At 34.8% G+C, this 16,741-nt stretch overlaps 1 protein-coding gene across 1 annotated transcript in view; it reads left to right on the forward strand.

The window, feature by feature from the left end:
• Nucleotides 1–199: 199 nt before the first annotated feature.
• tmem255b (transmembrane protein 255B) overlaps nucleotides 200–16,741 on the forward strand; it is a 25,565-nt gene continuing 9,023 nt past the window's right edge. The window contains exons 1-3 of the mRNA XM_022767791.1: nucleotides 200–263; nucleotides 2,042–2,184; nucleotides 2,328–2,390. Of these exons, the coding sequence (XP_022623512.1) occupies nucleotides 200–263; nucleotides 2,042–2,184; nucleotides 2,328–2,390 (270 nt within the window). The remainder of the gene's footprint in view (nucleotides 264–2,041; nucleotides 2,185–2,327; nucleotides 2,391–16,741) is intronic.

Here is a 16,741-nt window from a genome sequence, read left to right on the forward strand (position 1 = left end):
GAAAAGTTGAACCAGTCTGAGCTCAGAGTAGCTGTGCTCAATTTTATCTGATATTGTGCGCTTATTTATCCAAAAAAAAAAATGTTTGAATCATAAGAAAACAAAAAGCCCATCTATCTCGCAGCTTGTAGCATCGGTCCAGCTGCCTGCTCTCATTTATTTTTTTAATTTTAGCGGATTCATCCAGACTTGAGGCGAAATGCAGCAGCCTGAGACCCAGCAGACAACTCAGCAAACAGCGACAGAAATACTGGATCCGACAGGTACAGTTTGGTCAACTTTCATCCCGGCATCTTTTAACCAGTCACTACAGGAGGCTCAGAGTTACAGCAGCATCTTTAACTGATATCATTCAATTATTTTAAACACAGTAGGCATGTTTGTTTTCCTGACCACTTTCTCATAAGGCACCATTTATGAATGGTCTATAAGCTGTAGTTAATGGATTTATCATTAATAGCTCAGTTATAAACCATTAATAATAACAACTTCTGGGTTGCCAGGTTGGGGAAAAATCCTCCTCCAGCATGTCACTTTGCTGGCTTACTTTCAACACGTATCTTCTGGGAATAGGGCTCTTGGACACCCGGACCAAAATCCACCGCACACGTGTTATGATATAACCATTTATTTACCTCCACATCCAGTTCTACTAGCTTTTGATCTGTACGCATGACTTAAAGTAGTTCAAATGTAGAGAGAATAATAAATATGAAATGCTGATGGTGAGAGTTGTTATTACATTTTGAAGTTAAGAATGAAACATTCTGTTGTTTGAATAAAGACTTTCATGCATCAGTGTGCCCTGGTTAAATAAAATGTCCTGGTAATATCATGGATGTGTCTTTCTATTCAGCAATAACACAAACAAGTCATCAGGTTTGCAGTTGTAAATGTTAGTAGCCCATGACAATAAACAGTATTGGATTTTTCAATTTGGCAAAAGTTAGTCAGTCACCTGTATTTAAAAATGTTAATACATCACTGATAAAAGGTTCTTCAATAATCCATCATGCCTGTAGTTGTAAGTATGAGGGTAAATGCTAATAAGATGTTTATAAATTAACATGTCCTGCAGCTCTTTTCCCGAAGACAAGTGGTCAAACAATCCTTGGAGCTAAAAAGACAAGTGGAGGTAGAGTAGGATATTCCACAATCTGGCAACCCAAAAGTTGTTCTTATTATTACTTACTTATCATTATTCAGTGCTGCTCCAGGGAAGTTCAGTGCACAAGAAACATTTCTATATGTTTACCTTTGGGAGCAAAGGGCTGCAGAAGGTCCTCCAAAGCAAAGACACAGGGCTAATTGGTTTCTTCTTTTAGAAAAGAGAAAAACAAATTGTGGTTAAGCTTTTCTTAGAAATACTTAAAATGCTTTTCCCACAGATCCAGAGGTAGAAGGATTTACTCAAGTATTTAAAGTACTTTTTGAGTATTTGAGTTTTACACTTCTACTCCTCTAACTTCCTGAGAAAAATATTGCACTTTGTACTCCACCATATTCACCTGACAGCCACACTTTGCTGATTATGATTTTAAGAATGTATAATAATTACTTCAAAGTTCTTGCACACACACCTTATTGATTGGAGCTTCAAAACAAAAACTATTACTGTGTAAAAATCAAAAATCCTGCATATCACTGATGACATAAGCATACAAAATATGATGTCTTATACATTAAATCAAACCACCCAACAGTATATAAACTAGGTAGAATTAGCTAGCTACAACCATTAACACTGCTTACATGCTATGAGCATGACATATAATAATATATTGTTCTTGGTGCTTTTACTCAAGTAAATGATTTGAATACGTCTCCCATCACTGCTCATATATCAGGAAAAAATTGAAAGAGGAATTAATGAAGAAGACAGAAAAATTATTTCAATATGTCCATGTTGTCTTCAGATGGATTTGGATTTCAGAATTAGGCCCAAGATGACATGTAATTCAGAGGGTTCAGAACCAGGGGAACAAGTGGTAATGAAGGTAAAGAGGTCTTCCTCTCACATCTTCCTCCCATTTGTCCTCAGTTCAGTACCTGCGTCGGAGGAAATCGGCTCTGTGGGTGACTGTGTCTCTGCTGGCTCTGTCTCTGCTGGTGCTGGCAGTGGGTCTCATCTCTGCCACCCGCACTGACAATGTGCCCGTGGCTGGATATTACCCTGGCATCACAGTGAGTGACAGTCACCTCCCGTCTCACTAAAAATTGACTTTCAATAACCAGTCAAACACTCTTATGATTGTGACATTGTGTTTTTTTTTTCCCTCATCTGAAACCTAATGTTTCTCCTTGTTTTGCTCTCTTTGTACCTCCAGCTGAGTTTCGGAGCGTTTCTGGGCATTGTTGGCATCCACCTGGTGGAAAACCGCAGACCCATGGTGAGTCTGTTCCTCTGACTCTCATGTCAATCTTATAATGCATTTATAATCACATCATAATGATGATTTCATGTATTCAATTCATTCAACATCTTCACTGAAACCCGCCACTTGATTTAATTAGTACGTCAGACTTCAAGAAATGTCACATTGTTGCCTGCATTGTTGGTGTTTTGTTCATCTCCAGCTGTAGGTAAAATTCTTTTGCTAAAGAGAAATAAGAAAAAAAATGAACATCTAAACCTTGGTTATAATGATGTGGTTTTATAGAATAACATAGCATAGATGACAAAATGTGTAGACCTGACTGGATCACTGCAAGCTCATTGGTAAATGTAGATGGATAAGTCAATTCCTGTTGGTAAAGTGGCATAAAGTGTTTCCCAAATACAGCATGATGTATGCCGGTCAGTATTTCTAATTTCCTGAAGGTATACGTACTTAGACTCTAAACATCTGGTTGCTAACTACGCCTGCACATCAAAAGCCCAGTGCGCTGATGAATAAACCAGACGTTTATAGCTACAGTATGTATGACCAGTGCAATGAGATTATGTAATTTAAAGCGTGCCAGTCTCAACCTAAAAAATGATGGGAATGTTTCATATATTACTTTTCATCTCTTCAGTAAAAGGTTAAGACACATACTTCATGTATGTCATGATATATTCACTGAAGTCTGTTTTCATTGCACTTTGGCTCCATTTTATTTTTATCAATACACCAACTTTTCAACCTCAGCCAAGCATAAAAACTTTTCTTTTTTTTTTTTGCTATATTTTGATTTTTTTATTCCCATGTTTCTATTCAAGTATTTTAGTGTACAAATTGAAAAACAGGTGGATGGAGAGGCATCTATTGACAGTTGGTTTCAGTAATGTGCTGCAACAATGCAAACTAATTTAGCAACTAGCTAGTGGAGCATTTAGCAGCTAAACATGCATATATTTTCCTACCAGTTGGCAGACACCAAAGAGTTGAAAGGAGAGTAAATATTGGACTTAGATTTTCCAGATGGACCAAAACACGAGGACAAAAAGAATGACACTGTTGCTCAGTATCTACTGGATGCACTAACAGGCAACTCTTGGCTAACAAGTTCACCATATTAATTTTTTTAAAGGTCATAATATCTAAGAGTTGCGTTCATAGCTTGTTCTGCTGCACCCAAGTGGCCAGCTTGACAGTGACAGTTTTAACTGTGCAATATCACACTCATATTGTAGCCTTCTGTTTGCTCTCTCTCTCTCAAGGTGACTTCTGTCAGATTTTTGAGCTTCATCATATTTATCCTCTAAAACTGAGGCATTGTTCCTGGAAAACAGGACATATATACACCATAAATTACAGGATTAGGTTACAGACTTTGCAAATTCACTAAACTCTTTTACAGGAAATTGCTCTATTATGAGCAAGAAGCAAATCCGATTACTCGATGGCAGCATAATGTGTTCTTGGTCCTTGTGCCCGGGTCAGTGTACGTGACTGGATTTGTGGTTGGGGGAAAGTGAACGTGATTGGTTCTGGATTTCAGTGACAAGAGGAGAAATTGCATTAGTATTGGTCAGTCGCTGACAGGGCTCCTTTATTTCAGACAGGGACACAGGTATAATATCATCAAAATACCTCTCAACACAGGGTTCAAAAAAGAATCATGTTAATGACTCCAGAGAGGAGACACTCAGAGGTAGGCCAAAGATCTGTCTGAAAAGATTATTGATCAGAGAGCCAGTCTTTAAAACTGCTGAACTGACCCCCAATCAGCATTTAAAGCCAATCTCAACTAGTTTGGATCAGTCAAGTGGCCGACCAATGCGAATGCTACTTAAGGGCCAGTGGCAACCAGAAGCTGAAATTGTTCTTCTGTGTAATTTAAGTCGTATCACCAGTATCACATTCACAGTATATCAAACCCAACATGAGACTAACTGTGTTAAGTGCCTTGAAGAGGACGCCAGTGACACAGAAACCAGAGTACGAGTCCTTGTTTTTCAACCCTGAATCTGTCACAATTGTTTTGTTGCACACGTCTAATTTTGCTTAGTGTTATAGGTGTCTTGATGACTGACTTGTCATGTATTTTTCTCAGTGTATTGTCTGAAAAGGCCTATAGAAATGTTTAATTTTTCATTTCAAAATGAGGATGTATACAGCCAAGCAGTGCATATGTAAGACTCGTAGCAGGGTTCTCATTTCAAAATGAGTTAAGTGGAAGCATTAAAAAGTCGACTGGAGGCTTTTTCTACCAACTCATGAAGCTAATGTTATCTTAATTAGCTTACGTTAGCTTGCCATTTTAGCTGGCAAAATTGAGTCATTGAGAAGCTTTTTTCTACGGCTGTCTGAAATCAGCCAACGCATTATGATGCATTTGAGAGTAGCAAGGACAAAGTCTTTTATTTATTCAAAGTCTTTTAGATAATATTACATTCAACATTTAAAATCGCCTCTTGTATGAAGAGATGTAAACTTTTACAAGAAAGGTTGCCATGGATTAAATGAGTGAGCTGTGGGCTACAACCGAGCTCCATTTTTTTCAGGCTATATTTATTTACATGTCGGAGTACACAGAATTCACTATTAACAGTTCTCATTTGCTAGATACCAGGTGATTTACAGACAAGTATTAATTAATTACTTTAATACATATGGAAACTTAAAAACGTGATGATTCTCAGGGGGATCTGCAGTTATAAGGAGTGTCTTTTTTCTATGATGTTTAAAGGTTTATGACATATTGAATCTAAAAATATGTTGGTAAGTTCAGATTTGACTGAGTTACAGCTCAATTTCTCACTGACGATTTTTCCAAAAACTGGTCGCCAGATGTTTTTAAAGTAACTTAATTGCGTCCATGTGGTGTGTGTCACCGCCACTGGTGCTGCTGGAACTGTTGTTGCAGTTTTCATAACACCTGCATGCACATGTCCCTTTCACCCCACACAGTATCTTTATCTCATGCCTAAGTTTTTGTAGGTGGAAACTGCCCTAATAATACACAAACTTGCCCAAATTATAAAGACTCGCCCAAATCAATCTTTACCCACCCAATTAAAGAAGACGTTCCCTGTGCATGGTCCCTGCGCCTGTGTCAATGGAAGTGTTGTATCAGTGTGTGTGTGTGTGTGTGTTGTTAATTTTTCATTTGGTGTCCAGGGTGTCGTGTGCCTGGTCAGATCACTTTGTCTTACGTTACGCTACAGTGTACTGTATCTAATCCGGCCTACACAGAGAACGTTCCCAGAGATGTTCACACATGTGGAAAGATGCAGTGTCTTGTTTATACAGCTGACATGGTTCAATATATTAAACAAGCAGGTTTATGTTATGTTTATGTGTGCGTGTGTGTGTATGTGTGTGTGTGTGTGTGTGTGTGTGTGTGTGTGTGTGTGTGTGTGTGTGTGTGTGTGGCTGTAAACGTGTGAACACAGAGACAGTAAACTCAACATCTTTGGGAACAATCAAACAGTTACTTAAAACAATTGTCATATTCATAATGAAAATAATTGTTGTTTACAGCTTGCAGTTCACATATGATGGAATAATTAAATTTTTTGTGTTAATTACTGAAATGAAACACAACTTTAAAACAAATGAGTAACAGGATAACAGTTTACATCTTAAAATTAGATTTTGACACAATGTTCCTCTTCAAGACCAGACCCATAATATAGAGGATGGAGGTTGTACTTCTGTGGTGCAAATTTCTAAGAAATTTGCAATTCATGAAATTATGTAGAAGAAAAACGAGTAGAGTAAACCTCAGGCTTTTAGGAAACCAGGGTAATGGGTAGTGGTCACCTTCTTTGACTGGTTGGTAAGCCAGCTTTGGCTGCATCTGTCTGCCTCTCTGGCATCACTCCCAGCTCTGTGTGTTAAACTTTAATGGTGTGATCACTGCCACACTAGCACTGGTCTACAGTGTCTCTTATGAGGCACATGTGGCATGATGTTCAGTCTCACACAGGTGTCGTCTTCCCTCCCGTGTCTGAGGCTTTGTGCTGTAACAAGAGCGCCTGCTGGCAGAGCGAGATCGCTCATTAAAGAACAACTAACCGTACCACAATGCCATCTGAGACATCTGAGAGCTCTGAAGCTTCTCTTACTTCCTGGATCTCACAGCCCTTTGCTCTTCTGACCCCATACAGCTGCCGATGGAGGGTTTGATGTTATTTGAACTGTAAACAGTCATAGAAGTGGTAAGTTCTTACTGCTGCCAAACAGGAAAGTTTCCTGTTTTATGTGAGACTGGAGAAAATCTAATTGAGATATGAACTTTTATCCCTCCCTCCTGTTGAAGTGGACAACATCAGTTGAGGGTTAACCTGGTTCAAACTTTACAGGTGACACAGACAATCTAATAAGACAGAAAATAATTTATTTGCACAAGTAATAAAAAGGACATAATACTTATCAAGTTTGAAAAAGGTTGCACTAATGAGATTTTAATGAATCTTTTAAGGAAATCTCGCCAAAAAAGTATAAATCAAACTCTAAAATTTAAAAACAGTTAATCAGTCAATGAGAAGAAACACATTAGCACAACGTACAAATAGAAAATGATGAACAAGGCCACAAGACACAAAAATCAAATAATCTGACTCATCAAATGAGCCTGAATTTAAATATGACAATGGTATTTTATTCAACAGCTGTGCTGCGTTATTGAAAACAAAAACAAAAGATATGAGACAGCTAACAAAATATACCATATAAAATATGATTAAAAACAATTTTCAACAGAAATATTAACGCATTGAAAATGAAAATCAACTAATATAGAGATAAGACTCCAACAACAAAACAGAACCAAAAGGTTAACAAAAGTTATGTTCCAGTTTAAGACAGTGGCTGATTGTTGTTCTCTGGTATAGAAATAGATGATCTAGAATATTGATTCGATTTGACAGACATTTATGTTGACTTTGTATCGTGTCTATTTGTTGTCATGGTTGAATGGTGGTTACATACATATATAAGCATTAAAAAATCTTAATATATCTGCACTCTTCATTTGATCTTATCTTGTCCTCCAAAACGTTTAAAGGGATTGTGGAGCATGAAATTCTGTCTGTAAATGGAAGAAAAAAGAAAAACTCCCTTCCTATCTGCACTCACCCTGCCGCTCCTATAACAGGCTTCACTGCCCTGATACACTGTAAGATTTCTTTATGACTAAATGGTTCATGTAGCTCATGTTCTTTGCTCTAGCAGCCTCCTCTGTAGTTACTGCCTGCATCACACAGAGTGCCATCCTTTTGGTCACCTTGCAGCTCAGAAAGCAGAACAGTGAACCTTTTAAAGGCCGTATTTTACCCAGCAGGTCATGGGAGGATCAGTTCTTATTACCAGTGTGTCCAGCTGTGGTCATGATTGCTCACTGGACCACTGAGTAGGAGAAGAAGACCTTGTAGCGGTCAGCAACTTTAGTAACATAACCTGATAGGTATCTTTACCAAGGCCACGTGATTCCTCTTTGTCTTTATCTCTTCAACACAGATGTGTTTTCTTCTCTAAAACATTTATCATGTTTGTCTTTTATTGGTATTTCTCTCTGTATTTTAGTGTTGAAAGATGTATCCAGATCCTTTAGCAGCTATAGTACAATGTGAAAATAACGTGACATTGGGACATTGTTTAACAGTCCGATTTTACTGTTTTGCTTCACCCTCACTGCTCTCATTTCAGCGGCAGCAGGCAGCTGCTTATAGTGGAAAGCCTCTAAAAACTCATCATACACTACCTGATCTGTACCGAGCAGCAGGCTGGCACAGTTATCAACTAGCTGGTGAACATAGTGGAGCATTTAGTAGCTAAAGAGCCAGATGTTTTCCTCAGGAGGTGGTGGAGACCAAAAACAGAGCTAAAGCAGTTGTCGTAGTTGGTTTAGATGGAGCTAGTTTTAAGTTAAATAGACAACTGGGTAGTTTAGTCCAGTGTTTCCCAACCTGGGAATTTTGAGTTGCTTAATGGGAGAAAAACCTGTGCTTTTTGTGAAATATTGGATAATTTGACCTCTCACGACCTCAAAGTTGTTCAAATTAAACTATAGGATTAATTTAGAAGGACAATGTCATTTGAAACCTTACACACCTGTATTTAATATGCTTTTTAAATGTAAAATCTGAGAATTAGCCAGTAAATATAGCTGTTAAATAATAAAGTGGAATAAAAACTGAAATATTTAATGTAGTGGAGTAGAGGAAAAGAGTGGGATAAAATGGTAATAATCAAGGAAAGTAGGAGTACAGTACTTGAGTAAATGTATTTAGTCAGTTTCCACCACTTCAGTCTTTTTAATATTTCTTTGCTGACTCGACTCATGAGAGCAGAAAAGCACAGTTTGTCTGTGTGTCTTTAATCTTTTACATGTATTTGATTTTTCTCTCTCTTTCAGCTGTATTAGAGGGGGTTTGGGGATTTCGGCGACAGAGTGTGTGTTGAGGTGTTTTATGTGCTGGCAGCTGGTGCTAATGTGAAGTAATGCAGTTGTCAGGCTCTATTGTCTCTGCTGCTGGCCTCATCTCCCGCTCACAGCCCATAAAAGCAGAGTCATTTAAACTGCTAATGAAGTGGAGAGTCTGGACCAGCAGCAGATAAAACCCAGTCAGAAAAAGCTTATTTTCTCAGTTTGGCTCTTATTTCACTTTGATGAGGGAAATTCATTTAAAAAAATCCCTTGTTTTCCCCTTCACCACACCTTGTGTTATGTACTCCTAGACATTTCATACGTAACAGATTGCCACCAGGTTAACTAAAAATGAACCTGAATGAAATGGACTGGTCAAATAAACTTGATCAGTTTGTTTTAAACGTTTACACTTCTATATGGAACAGGCATGTTTATTTCTGATTAGCCACAACCTATAAGACCAAACAACTCACACCTTTATGACTGAGTGTGCTCTAAAAAAACCAAAACCAGATGCTCAGGCAAAGCCGGCAACTGCCCCAATGCTATGATGAAGCTGGTATGTGCACTACTGTACTCAGTGGGTAGTTGACAGGTTACATACACAGTACAGGGTGGAAGGTAGTTGGGGAATCAACCAGGAAAAGGGAAAACACCAACATTTGCCTGATCTCAAAGCAAATTAATACTTGTTCAACAGAAAAGAATGCTATTTTCAATATTATATATTATTTTTACATTAGATTTTTCATATTAAATACTTTATCATTATTTTGACTTATTTCAACAGTAGGAAAAGCCCAAGTGTTACTAAAAAAATATTAATGGTAGAGCTAAATTGAATTCATACGTTTCTTTTTTACACATGTACTCTTCTATAGCGTGACATCTGAAATCTTGAATGACATCAGACATCAAAGAAAACGTAAAAAATGTTGCTAATGTCAATGCAGGATCAGTACATATACTGTACTGTAAATGACAGAAATCAAGAGCGTAGGTTTGCATATGGACAGTAGGAACCTGGAGTCCCCAGAGAGAACCTACAGTGGCATAAGGAGAACATGCAACCTCCACAAACAAGGGCCCCAGCCCTGGGTTTCAAACCCACAACCTTCTCCTGTGAGGCGAGAGCTGTAACCACCAGACCACTGAGCTGGCCCACAAGTAAGTCATTGGATTGTAAGGCATAAAAATATCATAAAAATGTCATAGTACATTAAGGCATAAAATGTCTAAAAAACTTCATAGTATAATAAGGCATAAAAACATCATAGTATAGTAAGGCATAAAATGTCATAGTATAGTAAGGCATAAAATGTCAAAAAAACGTCATAGTATAATGAGGCATAAAAACTTCATAGTATAATAAGGCATAAAATGTCATAGTATAGTAAGGCATAAAATGTCCTAAAAACGTCATAGTATAGTATGTCATAAAAAATCCTAGTATCATAAAGTATAAAAACGTCATAGTATAGTAAGGCATAAAACGTCATAGTATAGTAAGGCATAAATTTGTCAAAAAATGTCAAAATATAGTAAGGCATAAAAATGTCAAAAAAACGTCATAGTATAATAAGGCATAAAAGGTCATAGTATAGTAAGGCATAAATTTGTCAAAAAATGTCAAAATATGGTAAGGCATAAATATGTCAAAAAATGTCATAGTATAGTAAGGCATAAAAAGTCATAGTATGGTAAGGCATAAATTTGTCAAAAAACGTCAAAATGTAGTAAGGCATAAAAATGTCAAAAAACGTCATAGTATAGTAAGGCATAAAAATGTCAAAAAAACATCATAGTATAATGAGGCATAAAATGTCATGGTATAGTAAGGCATAAATTTGTCAAAAACCGTCAAAATGTAGTAAGGCATAAAAATGTCAAAAAACGTCATAGTATAGTAAGGCATAAAACGTCATAGTATAGTAAGGCATAAATTTGTCAAAAAATGTCAAAATATGGTAAGGCATAAATTTGTCAAAAAACGTCATAATATAGTAAGGCATAAAAATGTCAAAAAACGTCATAGTATAATAAGGCATAAAACGTCATAGTATAGTAAGGCATAAATTTGTCAATAAACGTCAAAATATAGTAAGGCATAAAAATGTCAAAAAACGTCAAAATATAGTAAGGCATAAAAATGTCAAAAAACGTCATAGTATAGTAAGGCATAAAACGTCATAGTATAGTAAGGCATAAATTTGTCAAAAACCGTCAAAATGTAGTAAGGCCTAAAAATATCAAAAAACGTCATAGTATAGTAAGGCATAAAACGTCATAGTATATATAATAAGGCATAAATTTGTCAAAAAACGTCAAAATATGGTAAGGCATAAATTTGTCAAAAAACGTCAAAATATAGTGAGGCATAAAAATGTCAAAAAACGTCATAGTACAGTAAGGCATAAAATGTCATAGTACATTAGGGCATAAAATGTCAACAAACGTCATAGTATAATGAGGCATAAAAACATCATAGGATAGTAAGGCATAAAATGTCATAGTACATTAGGGCATAAAATGTCAACAAACGTCATAGTATAATGAGGCATAAAAACATCATAGGATAGTAAGGCATAAAATGTCATAGTACATTAGGGCATAAAATGTCAACAAACGTCATAGTATAATGAGGCATAAAAACATCATAGGATAGTAAGGCATAAAATGTCATAGTACATTAGGGCATAAAATGTCAACAAACGTCATAGTATAATGAGGCATAAAAACATCATAGGATAGTAAGGCATAAAATGTCATAGTACATTAGGGCATAAAATGTCAACAAACGTCATAGTATAATGAGGCATAAAAACATCATAGGATAGTAAGGCATAAAATGTCATAGTACATTAGGGCATAAAATGTCAACAAACGTCATAGTATAATGAGGCATAAAAACATCATAGGATAGTAAGGCATAAAATGTCATAGTACATTAGGGCATAAAATGTCAACAAACGTCATAGTATAATGAGGCATAAAAACATCATAGGATAGTAAGGCATAAAATGTCATAGTACATTAGGGCATAAAATGTCAACAAACGTCATAGTATAATGAGGCATAAAAACATCATAGGATAGTAAGGCATAAAATGTCATAGTACATTAGGGCATAAAATGTCAACAAACGTCATAGTATAATGAGGCATAAAAACATCATAGGATAGTAAGGCATAAAATGTCATAGTACATTAGGGCATAAAATGTCAACAAACGTCATAGTATAATGAGGCATAAAAACATCATAGGATAGTAAGGCATAAAATGTCATAGTACATTAGGGCATAAAATGTCAACAAACGTCATAGTATAATGAGGCATAAAAACATCATAGGATAGTAAGGCATAAAATGTCATAGTACATTAGGGCATAAAATGTCAACAAACGTCATAGTATAATGAGGCATAAAAACATCATAGGATAGTAAGGCATAAAATGTCATAGTACATTAGGGCATAAAATGTCAACAAACGTCATAGTATAATGAGGCATAAAAACATCATAGGATAGTAAGGCATAAAATGTCATAGTACATTAGGGCATAAAATGTCAACAAACGTCATAGTATAATGAGGCATAAAAACATCATAGGATAGTAAGGCATAAAATGTCATAGTACATTAGGGCATAAAATGTCAACAAACGTCATAGTATAATGAGGCATAAAAACATCATAGGATAGTAAGGCATAAAATGTCATAGTACATTAGGGCATAAAATGTCAACAAACGTCATAGTATAATGAGGCATAAAAACATCATAGGATAGTAAGGCATAAAATGTCATAGTACATTAGGGCATAAAATGTCAACAAACGTCATAGTATAATGAGGCATAAAAACATCATAGGATAGTAAGGCATAAAATGTCATAGTACATTAGGGCATAAAATGTCAACAAACGTCATAGTATAATGAGGCATAAAAACATCATAGGATAGTAAGGCATAAAATGTCATAGTACATTAGGGCATAAAATGTCAACAAACGTCATAGTATAATGAGGCATAAAAACATCATAGGATAGTAAGGCATAAAATGTCATAGTACATTAGGGCATAAAATGTCAACAAACGTCATAGTATAATGAGGCATAAAAACATCATAGGATAGTAAGGCATAAAATGTCATAGTACATTAGGGCATAAAATGTCAACAAACGTCATAGTATAATGAGGCATAAAAACATCATAGGATAGTAAGGCATAAAATGTCATAGTACATTAGGGCATAAAATGTCAACAAACGTCATAGTATAATGAGGCATAAAAACATCATAGGATAGTAAGGCATAAAATGTCATAGTACATTAGGGCATAAAATGTCAACAAACGTCATAGTATAATGAGGCATAAAAACATCATAGGATAGTAAGGCATAAAATGTCATAGTACATTAGGGCATAAAATGTCAACAAACGTCATAGTATAATGAGGCATAAAAACATCATAGGATAGTAAGGCATAAAATGTCATAGTACATTAGGGCATAAAATGTCAACAAACGTCATAGTATAATGAGGCATAAAAACATCATAGGATAGTAAGGCATAAAATGTCATAGTACATTAGGGCATAAAATGTCAACAAACGTCATAGTATAATGAGGCATAAAAACATCATAGGATAGTAAGGCATAAAATGTCATAGTACATTAGGGCATAAAATGTCAACAAACGTCATAGTATAATGAGGCATAAAAACATCATAGGATAGTAAGGCATAAAATGTCATAGTACATTAGGGCATAAAATGTCAACAAACGTCATAGTATAATGAGGCATAAAAACATCATAGGATAGTAAGGCATAAAATGTCATAGTACATTAGGGCATAAAATGTCAACAAACGTCATAGTATAATGAGGCATAAAAACATCATAGGATAGTAAGGCATAAAATGTCATAGTACATTAGGGCATAAAATGTCAACAAACGTCATAGTATAATGAGGCATAAAAACATCATAGGATAGTAAGGCATAAAATGTCATAGTACATTAGGGCATAAAATGTCAACAAACGTCATAGTATAATGAGGCATAAAAACATCATAGGATAGTAAGGCATAAAATGTCATAGTACATTAGGGCATAAAATGTCAACAAACGTCATAGTATAATGAGGCATAAAAACATCATAGGATAGTAAGGCATAAAATGTCATAGTACATTAGGGCATAAAATGTCAACAAACGTCATAGTATAATGAGGCATAAAAACATCATAGGATAGTAAGGCATAAAATGTCATAGTACATTAGGGCATAAAATGTCAACAAACGTCATAGTATAATGAGGCATAAAAACATCATAGGATAGTAAGGCATAAAATGTCATAGTACATTAGGGCATAAAATGTCAACAAACGTCATAGTATAATGAGGCATAAAAACATCATAGGATAGTAAGGCATAAAATGTCATAGTACATTAGGGCATAAAATGTCAACAAACGTCATAGTATAATGAGGCATAAAAACATCATAGGATAGTAAGGCATAAAATGTCATAGTACATTAGGGCATAAAATGTCAACAAACGTCATAGTATAATGAGGCATAAAAACATCATAGGATAGTAAGGCATAAAATGTCATAGTACATTAGGGCATAAAATGTCAACAAACGTCATAGTATAATGAGGCATAAAAACATCATAGGATAGTAAGGCATAAAATGTCATAGTACATTAGGGCATAAAATGTCAACAAACGTCATAGTATAATGAGGCATAAAAACATCATAGGATAGTAAGGCATAAAATGTCATAGTACATTAGGGCATAAAATGTCAACAAACGTCATAGTATAATGAGGCATAAAAACATCATAGGATAGTAAGGCATAAAATGTCATAGTACATTAGGGCATAAAATGTCAACAAACGTCATAGTATAATGAGGCATAAAAACATCATAGGATAGTAAGGCATAAAATGTCATAGTACATTAGGGCATAAAATGTCAACAAACGTCATAGTATAATGAGGCATAAAAACATCATAGGATAGTAAGGCATAAAATGTCATAGTACATTAGGGCATAAAATGTCAACAAACGTCATAGTATAATGAGGCATAAAAACATCATAGGATAGTAAGGCATAAAATGTCATAGTACATTAGGGCATAAAATGTCAACAAACGTCATAGTATAATGAGGCATAAAAACATCATAGGATAGTAAGGCATAAAATGTCATAGTACATTAGGGCATAAAATGTCAACAAACGTCATAGTATAATGAGGCATAAAAACATCATAGGATAGTAAGGCATAAAATGTCATAGTACATTAGGGCATAAAATGTCAACAAACGTCATAGTATAATGAGGCATAAAAACATCATAGGATAGTAAGGCATAAAATGTCATAGTACATTAGGGCATAAAATGTCAACAAACGTCATAGTATAATGAGGCATAAAAACATCATAGGATAGTAAGGCATAAAATGTCATAGTACATTAGGGCATAAAATGTCAACAAACGTCATAGTATAATGAGGCATAAAAACATCATAGGATAGTAAGGCATAAAATGTCATAGTACATTAGGGCATAAAATGTCAACAAACGTCATAGTATAATGAGGCATAAAAACATCATAGGATAGTAAGGCATAAAATGTCATAGTACATTAGGGCATAAAATGTCAACAAACGTCATAGTATAATGAGGCATAAAAACATCATAGGATAGTAAGGCATAAAATGTCATAGTACATTAGGGCATAAAATGTCAACAAACGTCATAGTATAATGAGGCATAAAAACATCATAGGATAGTAAGGCATAAAATGTCATAGTACATTAGGGCATAAAATGTCAACAAACGTCATAGTATAATGAGGCATAAAAACATCATAGGATAGTAAGGCATAAAATGTCATAGTACATTAGGGCATAAAATGTCAACAAACGTCATAGTATAATGAGGCATAAAAACATCATAGGATAGTAAGGCATAAAATGTCATAGTACATTAAGGCATAAAATGTCAACAAACGTCATAGTATAATGAGGCATAAAAACATCATAGTATAGTAAGGCATAAAATGTCATAGTATAGTAAGGCATAAAATGTCATAAAAACGTCATAGTATAGTATGTCATAAAAAATCCTAGTATCATAAGGTATAAAAATGTAATAGTACAGTGAGGTATAAAATGTCAAATAAACGTCGTAGTATAGTAAGGCATAAATTTGTCAAAAAACGTCAAAATATAGTAAGGCATAAAAATGTCAAAAAATGTCATAGTATAGTAAGGCATAAAACGTCATAGTATAGTAAGGCATAAATTTGTCAAAAAACGTCAAAATATGGTAAGGCATAAATTTGTCAAAAAATGTCAAAATGTAGTAAGGCATAAAAATGTCAAAAAACGTCATAGTATAGTAAGGCATAAAACGTCATAGTATAGTAAGGCATAAATTTGTCAAAAAACGTAAAAATGTAGTAAGGCATAAAAATGTCAAAAAACGTCATAGTATAGTAAGGCATAAAACGTCATAAAAACGTCATAGTATAGTATATCATAAAAAATCCTAGTATCATAAGGTATTAAAACGTCATAGTACAGTAAGGCATAAAATGTAATAGTATAGTAAGGCATAAAATGTCAAAAAACGTCATAGTATGAGGCATAAAAACATCATAGTATAGTAAGGCATAAAATGTCATAGTATAATAAGACATAAAATGTCATAAAAACGTTATAGTATATTATGTCATAAAAAATCCTAGTATCATAAGGTATAAAAACGTCATAGTATAGTAAGGCATAAATTTGTCAAAAAACGTCAAAATATAGTAAGGCATAAAAATGTCAAAAAACGTCATAGTATAGTAAGGCATAAATTTGTCAAAAAACGTCAAAATATAGTAAGGCATAAAACGTCCAAAAAAAGTAAGGCTTAAATAAGTCAAAAAA

This window comes from Seriola dumerili, unplaced genomic scaffold, assembly GCF_002260705.1.
Source record: "Seriola dumerili isolate Sdu_G_001 unplaced genomic scaffold, Sdu_1.0 BDQW01001299.1, whole genome shotgun sequence".
Lineage (NCBI taxonomy): Eukaryota > Metazoa > Chordata > Actinopteri > Carangiformes > Carangidae > Seriola > Seriola dumerili.